The sequence below is a fragment of the Aethalodelphis obliquidens genome, unplaced genomic scaffold, assembly GCF_003676395.1.
Source record: "Aethalodelphis obliquidens isolate GAN/ISIS:26980383/991018 unplaced genomic scaffold, ASM367639v1 scaffold1, whole genome shotgun sequence".
NCBI lineage: Eukaryota > Metazoa > Chordata > Mammalia > Artiodactyla > Delphinidae > Aethalodelphis > Aethalodelphis obliquidens.
In genome coordinates this window covers 74,935,475-74,953,311 of record NW_020837945.1, presented here as the reverse complement: position 1 = coordinate 74,953,311, position 17,837 = coordinate 74,935,475, and the positions used below count along the sequence as shown (strand labels likewise).

The 17,837-nt window shown below is 40.0% G+C and overlaps 1 protein-coding gene across 1 annotated transcript in view; it reads right to left on the bottom strand.

Annotated features, from left to right (window-relative positions):
* LOC113627926 (putative cation-transporting ATPase 13A5) overlaps nucleotides 1-17,837 on the bottom strand; it is a 98,469-nt gene that overhangs the window by 7,933 nt on the left and 72,699 nt on the right. The window contains 6 exon segments of the mRNA XM_027120972.1: nucleotides 9-211; nucleotides 3,000-3,141; nucleotides 3,144-3,173; nucleotides 14,305-14,377; nucleotides 16,389-16,438; nucleotides 16,441-16,473. Coding sequence (XP_026976773.1) covers nucleotides 9-211; nucleotides 3,000-3,141; nucleotides 3,144-3,173; nucleotides 14,305-14,377; nucleotides 16,389-16,438; nucleotides 16,441-16,473 — 531 coding nt within the window.

Below are 17,837 nucleotides of genomic sequence, written 5' to 3'. Positions count from 1 at the left end.
ATAGTTACAGTTTGTATAGATGGGTTTTCGAAATGGCTTTCCCTTAGAAAAGATAAATGTTGTTGAGATACAGTTGATGGTGGTGATGGGCCATAGCGTGGTACTCTCAAAACTTAAAACTGAACTGGGAATCAGAGTTGCATTTCCAGTCCAGTTTCTTTCCAAACTCACATTTGTTGAGAAATTACTCTGGTTGTCCAGAAAGCACTTACTAGAAAAGAATCACCAGCATTTACGGAACTTTTAATTCTATTTTTATCCAACTGGTACTGGTAGGAAAAAATTAGTTAATCACAACCAGGAGACCTCACCTTGCAAGCTGTTCCAGCCAGTAACTACCAGGACATATTTTGTTCACTTGCAACGACAAAGCATGAATAAAATGCAGAGGAAGTCAAGATTGTTCTTTGTCCAGAATTCCATCTGGAGCAAATGATCTGTCTTGAAAGGGCTTGGATGACAATTTCCTATGGAATCCTTTTCAGTTCGGAACATATGAACTCTATGTGTGTGTGTGTGTGTGTGTGTGTGTGTGTGTGTGTGTGCACGTGTGTGTGGTGTGTTTGCTTTAGTGGACTAATGTAAGCCTCTTAACATGGGTCCTGAGTTTGAATGTGCCCACTCTAATCCACTCTCCTCACACAAGCAAAGCCTCTTCCTGAGGATCTGAACATTCTCCTGCTTATGAGTGTCTGTGTTTCTATTTTGCTAATAAATTAAGTTCAGACTTCTCAGGCAGGCCCAGAAGACCTTCACACTCTGGTGACAAGGAACGATTTGAGACATCTTTTGCTAGACCTCCCATGCCCTTATATTCCAGTCATAGGGAAATATTCCCTGTTCCCCAGTTTGTACACCTCTGGGTCCAGATATCCTATTTCCTCTAAGATCACTGTATCTGAAACATCTTTACATTCAGTCAAGCATAACTAGTGCTCCCCATTCTTCTCTCTAGTGCTGCATTTAGCTCGTTGTTTTGCAGTTATTCCTTCACATATTTTTATTTTCCACCCCTGGGATGAGAGTTCTTTGAATGGGGAATATTTCTTTTGGTTTTACTTTTGTTTGTTTGTTTTACTCAACTATATAACAAATCCTTAGCACCTAGCACAGGGATGCCACATGATATTTGCTCAGAAAAATATTTTTTTTAAGACATGGGCTTTCCCATTCTGGATTGATCCATTTGTAATATTCTTTTTTTTCAATAATCAAGCCCAAAAATAAACTTGTTTTCATCAGCTCTCTTGTTCAGCTTGAAACTTTTTACTACTATTATAACTGTTTATAGATAAAATTCATTTTTCAATTGTGAACTCAAATGCAAGACTTAAGTCATATTATCCTTGGCTCCCTAGGCTCCCAAAATGTGCTTTGCATACAGTAGATGTTCAGTTACTCTCTGTAGAATAAATTAATGAAACAATCAGCAGTCACAAAGCTTTCTTGCATAAAGAGGACAGACAGACCAGAAGGCCTGAATTACAGAATTTAACACCAAAATGTATCCAATCCAGTATACTTACATGGCAGATAAAAAAGTTAAAGACTAGGGCTTCCCTGGTGGTGCAGTGGTTAAGAATCCACCTGCCAATGCAGGGGACACGAGTTCCAGCCCTGGTCCGGGAAGATCCCACATGCCACGGAGCAACTAAGCCCGTGTGCCCCAACTACTGAGCCTGTGCTCTAGAGCCCTCGAGCCACAACTACCGAGCCCATGAGCCACAACTACTAAAGCCCGCATGCCTACAGCCTATGCTCTGCAACAAGAGAAGCCACCCCAATGAGAAGTCTGCGCACTGCAATGAAGAGTAGCCCCCACTTACCGCAACTAGAGTAAGCCCTCACGCAGCAACGAAAACCCAACACAGCCAAAAATAAATAAATAAAATAAATAAATTTATATATAAAAAAAAGTTGAAGGCTAGAATGACATAGCTAGTTAATGACAGAGATAGGACTACCCATCCATCACCCTTTTGGCTATACCATGTTTCCTAGATTCAATCAAAAGGTCACTTCTCTGAATACGTGCACTCCAATTTGGGGAAAAGTCTGGTTTTGAAACAAAAATCAATTCTGTATTCTAAGTAATGCTTGAATTGCTGAATTGGGGGTCTAAATGATAGTCTTAGACATCGTTTTGTAGTTTTCAATCTGTCCTTCACTGATCCCTGGGGCTCTGATGCCCTCAGGATGACAGTGGAGCGAGGGGGAGTTTGTAAAAGCCCCACCTTAAAAAAAGCAGCTCTTTCTGCCTTTCCTTTTGGAAGTCAGGCAGCCTTTGTCAAAAAAATGTTTGAACATCTAAATTCACCTCATTTTACCCTTAATTTATAGTTAAGGAAATTAAAGCCCTGGGAGGTGAAGAGATTTGCCTTGAGTCTACTGTTCGATTCAGTCAGAACAATGATACCATCAATGAACATTTTAACACTCATTTGAAAAACTGAAACTAATTTAAGCAAATCTCTTGTATATCAGTGACTGGTTAACTATAGCCTATTGGCCAAATCCGATTCACCACCTGGTTTTGTCAATAAAGTTTTATTGGAACACAGTCACACTAACTTGTTTACAGGTTGTCTCTGACTGCTTTTGCACTACAACAGCAGAGTTGAGTAGTTCCAACAGAGACCACAGAGCCCACAAGACCCGAAATATTTACTACCTGGCCATCTACAAGAAATGTTTGCTGACCCCTGGTCTATATGATGTCCAAACCACCAGCAAATGAATACATTCATTCAGTCAACCAGCCATTACATCTATGCATCAACAGCCAATGTGAAGATCTTTCCCCACCCACTCCACATGGCTCACTCCAGCACTCCACCCATTGACTGTTCTGTGTTCTATCCCATCACTGGCGTTTTGCAGTCTGGAAACAACTTTGGTTAATTAAAAGTTTAGAATACATATTCAAACCAAGTTGAACAGCGTCATTGGGTGTTCATTGTACCACCTTCAGAAAGGAAAGCTAAGAAACCAAACTTGACCTGTGTCTGTAGACCTCACAATACCAGGGCTGCTGCTTCACACAGAGAAATGCACAGACCTGCGCAATGCAGGTGAAGCAGGTGTTTAAAAAGACTGACAATAGCAAAGGGGGAGAAAGGAGCTGTCCTGCTGGTTGGTATGAGCCAGCTTTGGGTAGGCATGAGTTGAGCTCACTGAAAAGACAAATGCATTTTTCCATGTTACAATTTCATTATTGAGAATAAAAGATTGAGATGCATGTTACCCTGAGTCTTGTGTTAGGATTCAGACTCAGCAAACATGGATTGAGGGTTTACATCTAGGTAAGCTCACTGCCTAGCTGCACGTCCAATGCTACCAGCCTTTGCCTCTTCCATGCTTTGGTTTCATCTTCTGAAATGAAAATTAATGGGTTCAAAAGTTCTATAATTAATACATGTACCATATTGCATAGTGCAAATATTTTCTCCACAACCAGACTGGCTAGGAATGGTATGTAAAAGAGAAAGATGACTTTCCACATGGATAACAGTACTGTTATCTCTCAGTGATGATGGAAAAGTGGAGAGTTAAGATGAAGAGAGTAAGGAGGCATCTAACTGGACTAATCTTCGTATGCTGGGAAATTTTTAAAAAAACACTCACTCTATTATTCACTTAGCCAACATTCTCTGAGCACTTCAGTGTACCAGGATAGATGCTAGAAGTATGTTCTGCTCCCTCCTGGACAAGTGTGTAATTGGAAGACTGCTAGAGCACATTAGAATTAGTTGGGAAAAAGAACTTAAAGAAATCTTCCCTCCAGATGGGGATGTTAAAATATATTTTGGTCCTAGGATTTATTTTTTAACATTTAAGGGATTGGCAATGGTCAGGGATTAAACAGAACCACAAAAAAAAAAAAAGAAAAAGAAAAAGATGATTACATCCATCTTAGAAGCCTTATATGCTAACAAACTGATGAAAATGGAATGTACTTTACTTCTCAGGGCAGAGCAGGAAAGAAGCATGGGGAGGTCGGGATGTTTCAGCTCTTTACATCTGTTACGTCTCCCCTTTTCATAGCTTATGACTGGTTTCTTTGATATAAGAAAGTGAGGTATGTATCCTTAGGTCTGTGTTCATGCATGTAAAGGCAGGACGGCGGGGATTGAGTGTCCAGTTTTAGATAATAGAACTCTAAAACAGGTCTTTAGTTTGGTCAATGCGTGTTCTGGGGTTATCACAAACACTCTTTGGTTCTTCATTTTCTCATGCATAGAACGAATGTGTTGGAATGTCTAAATGGTCTCCAAAGGCTCTTCCATCTCATTTATCCTAAATCTCTCTGACTGTCTAAAGCTTTTACCTTTATCAATTTAATCAGTGTTTCCCAGGAGGGTGCTGGGCTAGCGGCTGTGAGTTATGCAGAGTTGAGAAGGACATCTCCTCTGCTTTTAAAGAGCTTGAAGTCCAGTGGAAAACACAGATGGGGTGTGTAATAAAGAATGTGGCTAGCCTTTGTCTCAGGTGGACCCTTGGAGTGAAAAGTTTGACTGGCCTTTGTCCCCACTTCTTGGGATATATCCTCTAAACCCTTGGAATTTCCTGATTGATAGGAGTATCCCTTCTGTTCATAGTGGGCCTAAAGGGAGTTTGTGCTAATGAGATGGCTCAGGATGGGAGCTGGCCATGCCCAAAACACCAACTGTATGATTAGAGAGCTGGGGCCTTCAGAGAAGAAGAGAGCTGGAGACTGAGCTCAACCTCATGGCCAATGATTCAATCAATCATGTTTCTACGATGAAACCTCAATAAAAACTCCAGACACCAAAGCTCAGGTGAGCTTCCCTGTTTGGCAATACTCTGCATATGGTCACACATCCACGTGCCAGGAGAGTAAGGCAGACTGACTCCCTAGGGAGAGGACAATGGAAAAGTCATGTTTGAGATCCTCCCAGACCTTGCCCTTATATCTCTCCCTTTGATTGGTTCTGATTTATATCTTTTTGTTATAATAAAACTGTAATCAGATGGATAGCACTTTCCTGAGTTCTGTGAGTTGTTGTTGCAAATGATTGAACCTGAGGGACTAGTGAGAATGCCCACATTTATAACCAGCACATCAGAAGTGTAAGTGGCATTGGGACCCTCAAACTCACAGCTGGTGCCTAAAGTGAAGGCAGTCTTGTGAAGGCTGTCCCTTAACCTGTGAGGTTTGGCCCAGCTCCAGGTAGTTGGTGTCAGAAGTCATTGCATGGGCACACAGAGAAGAGGTACACAATGTGGACTGTGGTCAAGACTGGCGGAGGGGTGCAAGGAGACCGCTCTGCAGCCATAGAAAGCAGAGGCTGCAGTGCTTGGAGTTCTCTCTGCAGTCCAGTATCCAAGGTAGAATGTGGCCACAGAGTTCATAGAGAGGCTGTGGGTAGTGGAAAGACGTGTAATTGCACCTCTGGGCATCTGGCTTCTACCTCTTTGGTCTTCTCTTTCTCAGATGTTCATTGTAGTTTCTGCCTTTTCTTTTACACAGGGACTGTGGAAGATTGAATTATTGGCCTCATTGTGGCAAAGTGTACTTTATCTCCCCTTAATTATGGTGTTTTCTGTGTAATTTTCTCTGGCCAGAGAGATGTTAGCAGCTTTGAGGCATGCTTGCATGGCTGGGCTTGCTCTCTGGCTCTGCTGTCTTTGATCTGTACTCATAGCATGCTCACGTTTGTCCATTCAGTCCAGCCCCAGAAAGAAAAATGAGGAACAAACCTGAATTAAACACAAAGCCTGGACCAAGACCAACTAATCTACATCCTAAGCAGAGTGGCTCAGGTAAGCCCACCTAGATCAACTGAAGGGTAGTCAACTTATAAAACCACGAGCGGCTATTGTAAGCCACTGAGTTTTGAGAGTGGTTTGTTATGCAGCATTACTATGGCAATTACTGTGGCAATTGATACAGAATCCTTACATAGAGATTATTCTCACTTTTTCCCTAATAGAGATGTTTAATACTTCCTGACAGGGAATCTGTATACTTGACTATAAATAAAAATAAAAACAACCATTTTAGAGTCCCTACTAGGTTCCAGAGGCTGTGCTAAGTGTTTTATAAACATCATCATTATTTCTTTAAGAAGCAATGCGAAATAGGTATTTTTCTTTACCAGTAAAGAAACTGATGTTCAGAGAACTAGAATCCCTTGCTTAAAGACCCATAGTTAGTGAGTGACATGGTGGTGATGTAAACTCAAGTATGTCTGACTGTAAAGCCCCATGTTCTCTGCTCTACAGCAGATTGCAGTGGTTTGGAGCTCATGAATTGAAAAGAATAAAATGAGGAGCCCTGGAATACAAGCTCAGGCAGCAGAACAGTTTATCAGCAACTAGAAGAACTTTTCTGAATTGTCTAGGTTTCTTTAAAATGGTGATATATATATATCACATTGCATGCAGAGGAATAAAAACTTGTGAAGTGTTATATTTTATTCAGAATTAATCATTACCTCCTCAGAGTTTCCTCAGCACATTACCCATATTGCTGCTATAGTTCAGAATGTCTGGCATTAAGTCTAATTGTTTACATATGTATTCAGAAGACTGTGCGCTCCCTAAGGGAAGAAATCCTGTCTCATTCCACTTTCTGTTCCTTACTGAACCTAGCACAGAGCCTGCTGTATGGGAGGACTTAGAAGCTTTTAAATTCTATTCTCAAAGTATAGTTTTTAACTGTTCGTCATCATTTGGATATTATGGAGGTATGTTTCTCCTAAATAGTTGGCTTACTTGTGTTATGGACATTTCAAGTCACATAAGTCAAATTTCAGGAGTCTTGTGAACTCATCTAAACTACATGCAAAATTTTGATTGTGCCTCAGGAGATTTTTAAGGTGAGAAGATCTCTGTCTTCCATCAGATTCTCCAAGGGGACCAAGACCCAGAAGGGGCTCATTGAAGCACTGATGGAACTTAAGAGAGGTATTTCTATAACAGATACAATCCCTCCTAAAGCCTTCTTCTCTGTACACTGTGCCTCCTCCAATATGCTGGCACAATTGGCCCAAATGGAGCTGAATTACATGACTTCACTCATAGAAATGATTGGCCTCGACTGGGCACCTTACCCAAGAGAAGTTTATAAATTTTCTTTCCAAACGATTTGCAAATGACACTGAGAGGTTGAGCTAATTGGCTGTAGTAGGACACGCAGAAAGGTTATGGAAACTCAACAGTAGTCGCCATCTGGGGTCATTTGCAAAGTTAATGAGTAGAAGTCAGATGAAAACAGGAAGGATAGAAAGAAGAAGAAAGACAGAAGATGGTCTCTTGGAAATAAAGAAAGAGGACTGCAGCCCTCCTCAAGCCTTGATGCTTTCAACTTTCTGTTCTCAGAATTTTTTTGAGAACTAGATTCTTAAACATGTCCCTTCCTCAATTTTCTTCATCTAATTTGAGTGGGTCTTACTGAAAAGAACGGGGGTGCAGTTATAACAAGTTCCTTTCAAAATGGCTTCTAAACTTATGAAGGTCAAATTGGACTTCAAGACATGCATTTTCTTAATTGACTTTTCTGACTTCATCTTGCTTTTGTCCTAGATTTTTCCTTTCATATATCTTGTCTTATTAGTGGCCTTTGTATGTTGCATTAAAATCTTGTGGATATGCAAATCAATCAATGTGATAATCCATATTAACAAATTGAGGGAGAAAAACCATATGATCATCTCAATAGATGCAGAAAAAGCTTTTGACAAAATTCAATACCAATTTATGATAAAAAACCCTCCAGAAAGTAGGCATAGAGAGAACTTACCTCAACATAATAAAGGCCATATATGACAAAACAACAGCCAACATTGTTCTCAATGGTGAAAAACTGAAACCATTTCCACTAAGATCAGGAGCAAAACAAGGCTGTCCACTCTCACCACTATTATTCAACATAGTTTTGGAAGTTTTAGCCACGGCAATCAGAGAAGAAAAAAAATATATAAAAGGAATCCAAATCGGAAAAGAAGAAGTAAGCTGTCACTGTTGCAGATGACATGATACTATACATAGAGAATCCAAAAGATGCTACCAGAAAACTACTAGAGCTAATCAATGAATTTGATAAAGTAGCAGGATACAAAATTAATACACAAAAATCTCTTGCATTCCTATACACTAATGATGAAAAATATGAAAGAGAAATTAAGGAAACTCTCCCATTTACCACTGCAACAAAAAGAATAAAATACCTAAGAATAAACCTACCTAAGGAGACAAAAGACCTGTATGCAGAAAATTATAAGACACTGATGAAAGAAATTAAAGATGATACAAACAGATGGAGAGATACACCCTGTTCTTGGATTGGAAGAATCAACATTGTGAAAATGACTCTACTACCCAAAGCAATCTACAGATTCAATGCAATCCCTATCAAACTACCAATGGAATATTTCACAGAACTAGAACAAAAAACTTCACAATTTGTATGGAAACACAAAAGACCACGAATAGACAAAGCAATCTTGAGAAAGAAAAATGGAGCTGGAGGAATCAGGTTCCCTGACTTCAGACTATACTACAAAGCTACAGTAATCAAGACAGTATGGTACTGGCACAAAAACAGAAATATAGATCAATGGAACAGGATAGAAAGCCCAGAGATAAACCCACACACATATGGTCACCTTATCTTTGATAAGGGAGACAAGAATATACAATGGAGAAAAGAGAGCCTCTTCAGTAAGTGGTGCTGAGAAAACTAGACAGCTACATGTAAAAGAATGAAATTAAAACACTTCCTAACACCATATACAAGAATAAACTCAAAATGGATTAAAGACCTAAATGTAAGGCCAGACACTATCAAACTCTTAGAGGAAAACATAGGCAGAACACTCTATGACATAAATCACAGCAAGATCCTTATTGACCCACCTCCTAGAGAAATGGAAATAAAACCAAAAATAAACAAATGGGGCCTAGTGAAACTTAAAAGCTTTTGCACAGCAAAGGAAACCATAAACAAGACTGAAAGACAACCCTCAGAATGGGAGAAAATATTTGCATATTAAACAACTGACAAAGGATTAACCTACAAAATTTATAAGCAGCTCATGCAGCTCAATATCAAAAAAACAAACAACCCAATCCAAAAATGGGCAGAAGACCTAAATAGACATTTCTCCAAAGAAGATATACAGATTGCCAGCAAACACATGAAAGAATGCTCAACATCACTAATCATTAGAGAAATGCAAATCAAAAGTACAATGAGGTGTCACATCACACCAGTCAGAATGGCCATCTACAAACAATAAATGCTAGAGAGGGTGTGGAGAAAAGGGAACCCTAATGTACTGTTGGTGGGAATGTGAGTTGATACAGCCACTATGGAGAACAGTATGGAGGTTCCTTCAAAAACTACAAATAGAACTACCATATGACCCAGCAATCCCACTACTGGGCATATACCCTGAGAAAACCATAATTCAAAAAGAGTCATGTACCACAATGTTCATTGCAGCTCTATTTACAATAGCCAGGACATGGAAGCAACCTAAGTGTCCATCGTCGGATGAATGGATAAAGAAGATGTGGCACATATATACAATGGAATATAACTCAGCCATAAAAAGAAACGAAATTGAGTTATTTGTAGTGAGGTGGATGGACCTAGAGTCTGTCATACTGAGTGAAGTAAGTCAGAAAGGGAAGAACAAATACCGTATCCTAACACATATGTATGGAATATAAAAAAGAAAAAAAAAAGGTTCTGAAGAACCTAGGGGCAGGACAGGAATAAAGACTCAAACGTAGAGAATGGACTTGAGGACATGGGGAGGGGGAAGGGTAAGCTGGGACGAAGTGAGAGACTGGCATGGACTTATAAATACTACCAAATGTAAAATAGACAGCTAACAGGAAGCAGCTGCATAGCACAGGGAGATCAGCTCGGTGCTTTGTGACCACCTAGAGGGGTGGGATAGGGAGGGTGGGAGGGAGACACAGAGGGCGGGGATATGGGGATATATGTATATGTATGGCTGATTCACTTTGTTATAAAGCAGAAACTATCACACCACTGTAAAGCAATTATACTCCAAAAAAGATGTTAAAAAAACAAATAAAATAAAATAAAATAAAATCTTGTGGGAACAAGGCAAGGTGTGGATAGATAAGCAAGTAAATAAATAAATAATGTGATAGAATTGTCTTTTTTTTAAACATTCTCTAAGAGAATGTACTAGGTAGATTTATTTCATTATGGTTTTTTAAATTAATTTTTTAAAAATTTTATGCAATTTTTAAAGGTTACACTCCATTTACAGTCATTACAAAATATTGGCTATATTTCCCATGCTGTACAATATACCCTTGTAGTCTTACACCCAATAGTTTGTACCCCAACCCCTTTAGTGCCCGTCCCCACCCTCCCCACTGGTAACCACTAGTTTGTTCTCTCTATCTGAGTCTGCTTCTTTTTTGTTATGTTCACTAATTTGTTATATTTTTTAGATTCCACATAAAAGTGACAGTATTTATCTTTCTCTGGCTTATTTCACTTAGCTTAATGTTATGGCATTTTCGTTGTCCCATACTAATTCAGGCTTAGGTTCAAAGTCCTAACTGGGGAACCTGGAAATATAGATGCCATGGTGAGAGTGATTTTACATTGATCGTCCAATCATCAATGACTCTTAATGTCTGCAGATAAATGTCCACAGTTATCAGCCTGTCAGTCAAGATTCTGTGATCTGACCCAACCTACTTCGTCAGATTTTATCTCCTGCTGTTTTTTTCCACATACCCTACAGTGTGGTCAAATTGAAAAACTCACCCCCTATATTTATCAGTTCTCTCTTGCTCATACTGCTTCCTTCTACTTGAAATGCCCTTCTTTTGGTAAAAGATATTTGAAATCTTTTCACCCTTCCTATTTTGGTGCAAATGCTACTTCTTCCATGAAACCATCCCAGTATCTCTCTTTTCTACATTGCCATCTCCTCCTTAACTGCAGATCATCAGAAACAATATCCCCTTTTTCCAAACTCCAAAAGCATCTGCTGTTTTCTGGTACTCACTATTTTTGACTTGTATTTCATCCATTCATGTATGTGAATCCTCCACTAAACTCTATACATCAGTGATCAGCCTTTTAATGCCCAGGTACTTAATGTGCGTAACACATAGTAGGAGATGAACACTTCTAAGAGGAGGTTGAATGGAGATTTTCCTCTTGTCTGGGGAATTTTGCTGAGCCTCATATTTGAGGACAGTGAGAGGTAAGTGCCAATTTAATGTAAAGAAAGATGACTACCATATCTCCATAGTACCTACCAAGAGGGATCCACACTGGTCCTTCAACTGTAAGCATGCCATCCCCCCTCCCCCAGTTACCTATGTACAGACTATATAAGAGTAAACCATGGAGATGATCAAGAGATTCTTTAACGGGAATTGTTAGGAGAAGCAAGAACTGTGGTTTTCTTCCCAACATCACAACACAAATGAAAGGAGGTCATAAAAACCACTCCAGGAGAGACCTGAAGTGGCAAGGGTGGAGAATGGCTCTCATTCCCCGTCCTGTAATATCAAAGGGAAGAGAGAAGGGGCAGCAGTGAGAACAAGCTACACATCTACTATCTGGTACATCAAGTAGAAGGGATGGAAATTAGCCAGGCTAGAGCTATCTTGGAAGGAATCTGCCCAGTGGACTGTTCAGCTGAGGTTAGAAGGCCCAGCAGAAGAAAAAGGCTTTGTGATATGTACCACTAGAAGGCAGATCCTGAAAGAAATCCTGAGGGGTCAGAGGAGAGAGCGCCACACATGTCAGGACGTGGTCTAGTCTAGAGCGCTGGACTGGGAATCTCTGAAGAACTCAAGAACTCACCAGTGAGCCCCATGCAAAGTGCCTGAGTTTAGACGCTTACCCTGTTAGAGGGCACTTGACAGGAGAGAACTAGAGTACCCCCACTTAAGCAAAAAGTCCTGGGGTCCTGCCGCTTATATTTGCTGAAGCAGGGGTGAAAGTAGAAAACAAAGGAAAATAGAGACCATGGCCTTCTCTCCCACTGCCTGCTCCAAGCCATAGGTCAGGCTTCATCTGGGGAAGAAAACTTTGCATTGGATGAAAACATGAAATGTTAATTTATAATACCTGGACTTCTTATATCTAAAGATGATGTCATTTGAATACCTAGAATTGACCAGGAAATGATCTGCCTGTAGGATGACTGAACTTGCAGGGATGGGAAAGCAATAGTGTTTGAAGACAGGTGGTAAAAACAAACAAAGATAGCAGTTTCCACCCTCTTTTTTCACCTTCACCATTTACTTAGACAGCTACACATTTGTTGAATAATAATTGATAAAGTGCTGTCATTCAAATAGAACACTATGCTTCTGATCTATCACCCTTCTGAGACTTTTCTCTCCCGCTGGTAACAGTGGTCCTGCCCTGAGTCATCCAAACTCTCCCACCAAACTCGCTCTGAGATGAGAGGGTAAGTTTCCCAGAATGACCAACTGGCATGAGAGTCAGCAGGCTATTGCCATGGGAAAGCATAAAGTATACCCATTACCTTGGGAGTCAAATTCATAACCAGTATCATGGAATTAAGTGTGCAAAAGCTCAGACCAACTTGCTCAAGGTCATCTGGCAATTCTGTGGCAAGGCTACCACCCATGTTTTTGAATTTCCAATCAATCTACTTGTACACAGGCTAAGTCTTTTCAAGGGCTCACCAAATTAGTCAGTCATCTCAAAAAAAAAAAGACAAAAAGGATGGGTGTAGCACAATATCATTCATCTTGTAATGAGGGCTTACAGGGTGTGATGCACTGTACTATACACTTTACATGTGGTATGTTATCTGATCCTCACAACCTTATAAGGACCTTTCATATGAGTCAATTATTTATTTAGTAAATAATTTCCCAAAGGTTGCAGAGATAGGACGTGGTAGAGGATGGCCGTGGCCTTCACTTTCACGCTACTGCCTGCTAGCGTATCTCTTGGAACATCCTGGTATTCTTTTTTTCTTTTTAACATCATTGTCCATCTTCACAAGTAAATCATGCAAACTCCTTTAAAAAACAGCAAACATTCTAGAAGCAATGTCAAGGATTCAAAATTATCCAGTCACGTGAATATTAATAACACATAGAAAATATTTTAGAGGGCTATAAATAGACATTTCAACCCTAAGAATCAAAATTGATATTACTTACATCCCTGACACTGGTAAATTTTGTCATTGGGTTAATATAATATATGACCTCAATATCACTTTCATGTTTCTAAGATGCTACATGGGGCTTCCCTGGTGGTGCAGTGGTTGAGAATCTGCCTGCCGATGCAGGGGACATGGGTTCGAGCCCTGGTCTGGGAAGATCCCACATGAGGCGGAGCAACTAGGCCCGTGAGCCACAGCTACCGAGCCTGCGCTCTAGAGCCCGTGAGCCACAACTACTGAGCCTGCGTGTCTGGAGCCTGTGCTCCACAACAAGAGAGGCCACGATAGTGAGAGGCCCGCGCACCGCGATGAAGAGGGGCCCCCGCTTGCTGCAACTGGAGAAAGCCCTCACACAGAAACGAAGACCCAACACAGCCAAAAACAAATAAATAAATAAATAATAATTAAAAATGAATATCTGCTTATAAAAAAAAAAGATGCTACATGAAGTTCTCAAGGTTGTTAATATCCTGCATTGCTGCATGTTTTATCTGGTTTTTTTCGTAACACTTCATTTGTTGAACAAGGAAAAGGAGGTGAGTATATCATTCTTTTTCTTTGCTCTCTGTTGAGGCAGTCACCTTTCTCACTTACTAAGAGTTAGTATCAAGCTCTGAGTTCCTTGGTAGGAAATACTTTATCAGTGTCATCTCAAAGGAAGGAAATAAGCAATAACTGCTGTGAGCCGCACCTTGCTTTTGAGAGAATTCCACTACAGTAAAGCGCTAGCATTTGTTCTCAAACGTCAAAGACCTAGAAAAAGTCTGGTTTCAAGTCAATGTGAAGCATAGCTGAATAATGGAAAATGACCTTTGGGTTTCAAAGATTTCCCTTCCCGGATTTCTTGCACATTTTTCTTTGTACAAGACACAAACCTACAAAGAACTGAGAATGCATTGACAATTTTGTAAGGCTAAGACCTATTTTCTATCAGGACATATTAACGCCAAGTCTGAGGACTTCAAGCCTCAACTTACTGCCAACACCACTTTCAAAAAATTCACAGGTAATGAAGTCTTGGTAGTTAAGATGTGTCATTGTCAGAACCTCTTATTTGTATGAATAGTTCTAGAATTTCATGGATAAATGCAACTAATATGGTTTACTTTGCTAAAGAGCTTACTTGTTAAACAGACCATCAAGGTAGTAGCAACATCTGGCATGAGATACTGGTAAATCCTGAAGAGCTGTAGTTGCTGAAAAGGAAAGAAAAGTAAACATAAGTGAGGCTTCTGCCATCATATTGTCTTTATCATTCCCAACACTGTTCTTGAAAGTAGTCAGGAAGCAGCTGTTACTTTTCTCCCCACTTTAGGAAGAAAGGAACTTACCTAACATCTTTAGCATCTCATTGGATAGAATAAAACCAAATCACTATTTTCCCAGTGTTTAACTTAATTCCATATTAGCAATGAGAGTCAGTCAGTTGGGAAACACCCTCCTTATTGGCCATAGTAATTCTTGCAGCTGTAGACTTAGCCTGGATAGTTGAACTCTCAACATAAGATATTAAAGCCTGAAAGTTCTTCTGGGACTTCATACTTAAAATTTGAAGTCAAGGCTTCAAATCATTCAACACGTTTTTCTCTCCATCCTCATCCATGGATTGAGTTCACAACATCGTTCTCTTGGAGTCCGTCTACTTTCACAAACTGAACAAGTTCCCCACCCCAAGAAAGCCCATTGCAGACTTCATTCTGGTATACCACCTGCCTTTCTAAGGTTTGTGTAGACATAGAACTCCTTTTCAGTTCACATTTATGGAATTGAAGTATTTAAACATGAAAGTCAGCTCGATACTCTCCAGGAACTTGCCTTGCAATACCTTTTGCTGCCAAGTCTGTTTCTCTGCTTCATAGCTATTGACTGAGCACTAAATCATAATCTGGTTCTATGCATATTACAGACCACATTGATGCAAATGAAAATATTTCTGGTCCCTTGGAGAGGGAACTCAAGGTCAAGATGTTTCCAGGTGAAGGTCCTTGGAGGGCACTCTTACTTAGGTCTAGACCATCAGAGTGAATGGTTTCAGAGTAGACTGGTTCCAACTCTATCCATGGAGACTTTGGAACTGAAATTCTGCTTTTGTAATTTTCAGAGAACGCAAATAGTTTCTCAGTGTTCCTCTCATCCTCCAATTCTTTCTCTGTCTTTTTACATTTCCTTCTCATATTCTTTGCCCTCAGAATGGTAAAATTATATATAAGAAGGTTGAGATGGAACAGGGCTTTTCAAAGACAGCTTTACTTTTTATTCTGGGAGCAGTTTTCAGAGAACTATCCAGGGCTTTGGAAATCAGTCAGCCTGAGTTCCTGGAGGCAGATAAAGGCTCGGCCAAGGGCAAGATCTAATTTGTTTTTAGTCATAGAGGCAGAACTTGAATCCAGGTTTCCTGACTCCCAATCCATTTCTTGTTTCTACCCACCTAGTTGGCCCTTAGCCTCTGTGTATGCTTCTTGCAATCAATAGCCCACTGAGGCTGGAGTCCTGTGGTCCCTGCTTTCACCACTCAAATGTCTTAGGGAAGCAGTACAATAATTCCCTCCCCACAGAGTTCCCTGAGCCTGGTGGATCATTTTACTGTAGAGTAAGTTATGACTGAACCGATGCAGATTACTTTCAACCTATACATATTTCTTCCATATAGCTAATTAATTCTTAGATGATTATTTTTATCATTTCATTTCAAAAGTCTTTTCAAAACATTTTTACAGAATTGTTAATCCTTTACTAATGACGTGTAAGTTCTGGGCAAGTTCAGAACTAAAGCTCCGGTGTGGGAATTTTTCCAGATTTTGAGCCCTTCAAAGTCAAATTCAACAACTTTTCATTCTTTTTATCTCTTCTTAGTCTGCCAAAAATACTCCATAGTTGGAGACGGATGCATTTCCTGCTGAGTTATATTTAGGCTCCCCTGATGCTCTCTCCATACTCTAAGTGAAGAAATAGAGGCTGGAGGAGGTCAAGTGTCTCAGGTTATCTAGAGAAGAACAGCACTCCTAGAAACGGAGCCACATCTACTTATTTCTAGCTCTGTGTTTCATGCACAGCTATATCAAGTTCTCAAGTTTGTAGACATCTATTTTGAGAAATGTCATTTATTTATAAAACATTAAATCCTGTGTAAGAGCTGCACCACCTCCCCCAAATAAACAAGGGATATAAGTGCAATTAGAACTAGGAAGAAATTATTTTGGTTCATACCCAGTAGAGCAGTGATGTACCCATAAAGTGGATTATACCGTACATGATCTCACCCCCAAGGATAAGACGAGAGCAGCGAGGCTTTCTCTGTTTAAGAAAACATAAAAGTAACTGGTTATATATGACACATATCTCCCAGTCTCTTTTATATTTTAAAAGGAGCTCATTTTAATAGCCTGCTGATATACAGTCACTTAATCACTGATTCATCCTCTCAATTATTCATTTAACCACTCATTCACTTACTCATTCTTTCCTTCAATCATTACCTCACCCACTGATTCATAAGTTCACATTTATTTAAGGCTTATAAGGTGCCAGCATTGTGCTCAGAGTCATGGAGGATATAAATGAATCAGGCACAGTCCTTATTTTCAACTAGCTTGCAATGAATTAAGAAGATTAACATGAACATTATAAACACAATACATTGTGACAAGGTGCAAAATGTCAAGTACTGACTCGCCTGTGATTCATTCCATCCTAGCAACACTTGCTCCCTGTGTGTGTTTTAAAGTCCCTTAGAGACATAAAGCTAAGGGCCAGGTGCTCTCACATCATAGGGAGAGTAGATGTGGCGCCAATATTTGAGATGAAATGGGTTTGTTGGCTTCAATACACGAGGAAGAACACAGGGTAATAATGTGAGCTGGTATGGGAACCCAAAGAGATAAAGACAATGGTAAAAATTGCAGCTTAGCAAGTAAATAGTCCCTAGTCAATACTATTATAATAACTTTGTATGGTGACAGATGGTTACTAGACTTATCAAGGTGATCAATTCATAATGTACATAAATGGCAAATCACTATGTTGTACATCTGAAACTAACATAATATTGTATGTCAACTATACTTCAATAAAAAAGAAAAAAGCAAATATTACTGGATTCCCCTGGTGGTGCAGTGGTTAAGAATCCACCTACCAATGCAGGGAACACGGGTTCGATCCCTGGTCCAGGAAGATCTCACATTCCGTGGAGCAACTAAGCCCGTGCACCACAACTACTGAACCCACGTGCCACAACTACTGAAGCCTGGGCGCCTGGAGCCTGTGCTCCGCAACAAGAGAAACCACTGCAATGATAAGCCTACGCACCTCAACAAAGAGTAGCCCCCGCTCGTCGCAACTAGAGAAAGCCCACACGCAGCTATGAAGACCCAACACAGCCAATAAATAAATAAATAAATACATAAGAATAAAAAAGTAAATATTACCCTCTTTAAAAAATTCTGTTTGAACTGTTATTCCTTTAACTGGGTCTGGTTGGTGGTGGATTATGACAGGCCAAAGTAAGAGGAGTGGGGAACTTGGCAAACAAGCCCTCCTGCAGCCTCCTCTTGCCAAGCAAGGCAGAAGCAAATCCACATGGGAGGCAGCCCACATCCTCTTGGTTTCCAGTCCCCAGTGACATGGACACCACTGCTCAAACATCGTCAACAGGTCAGG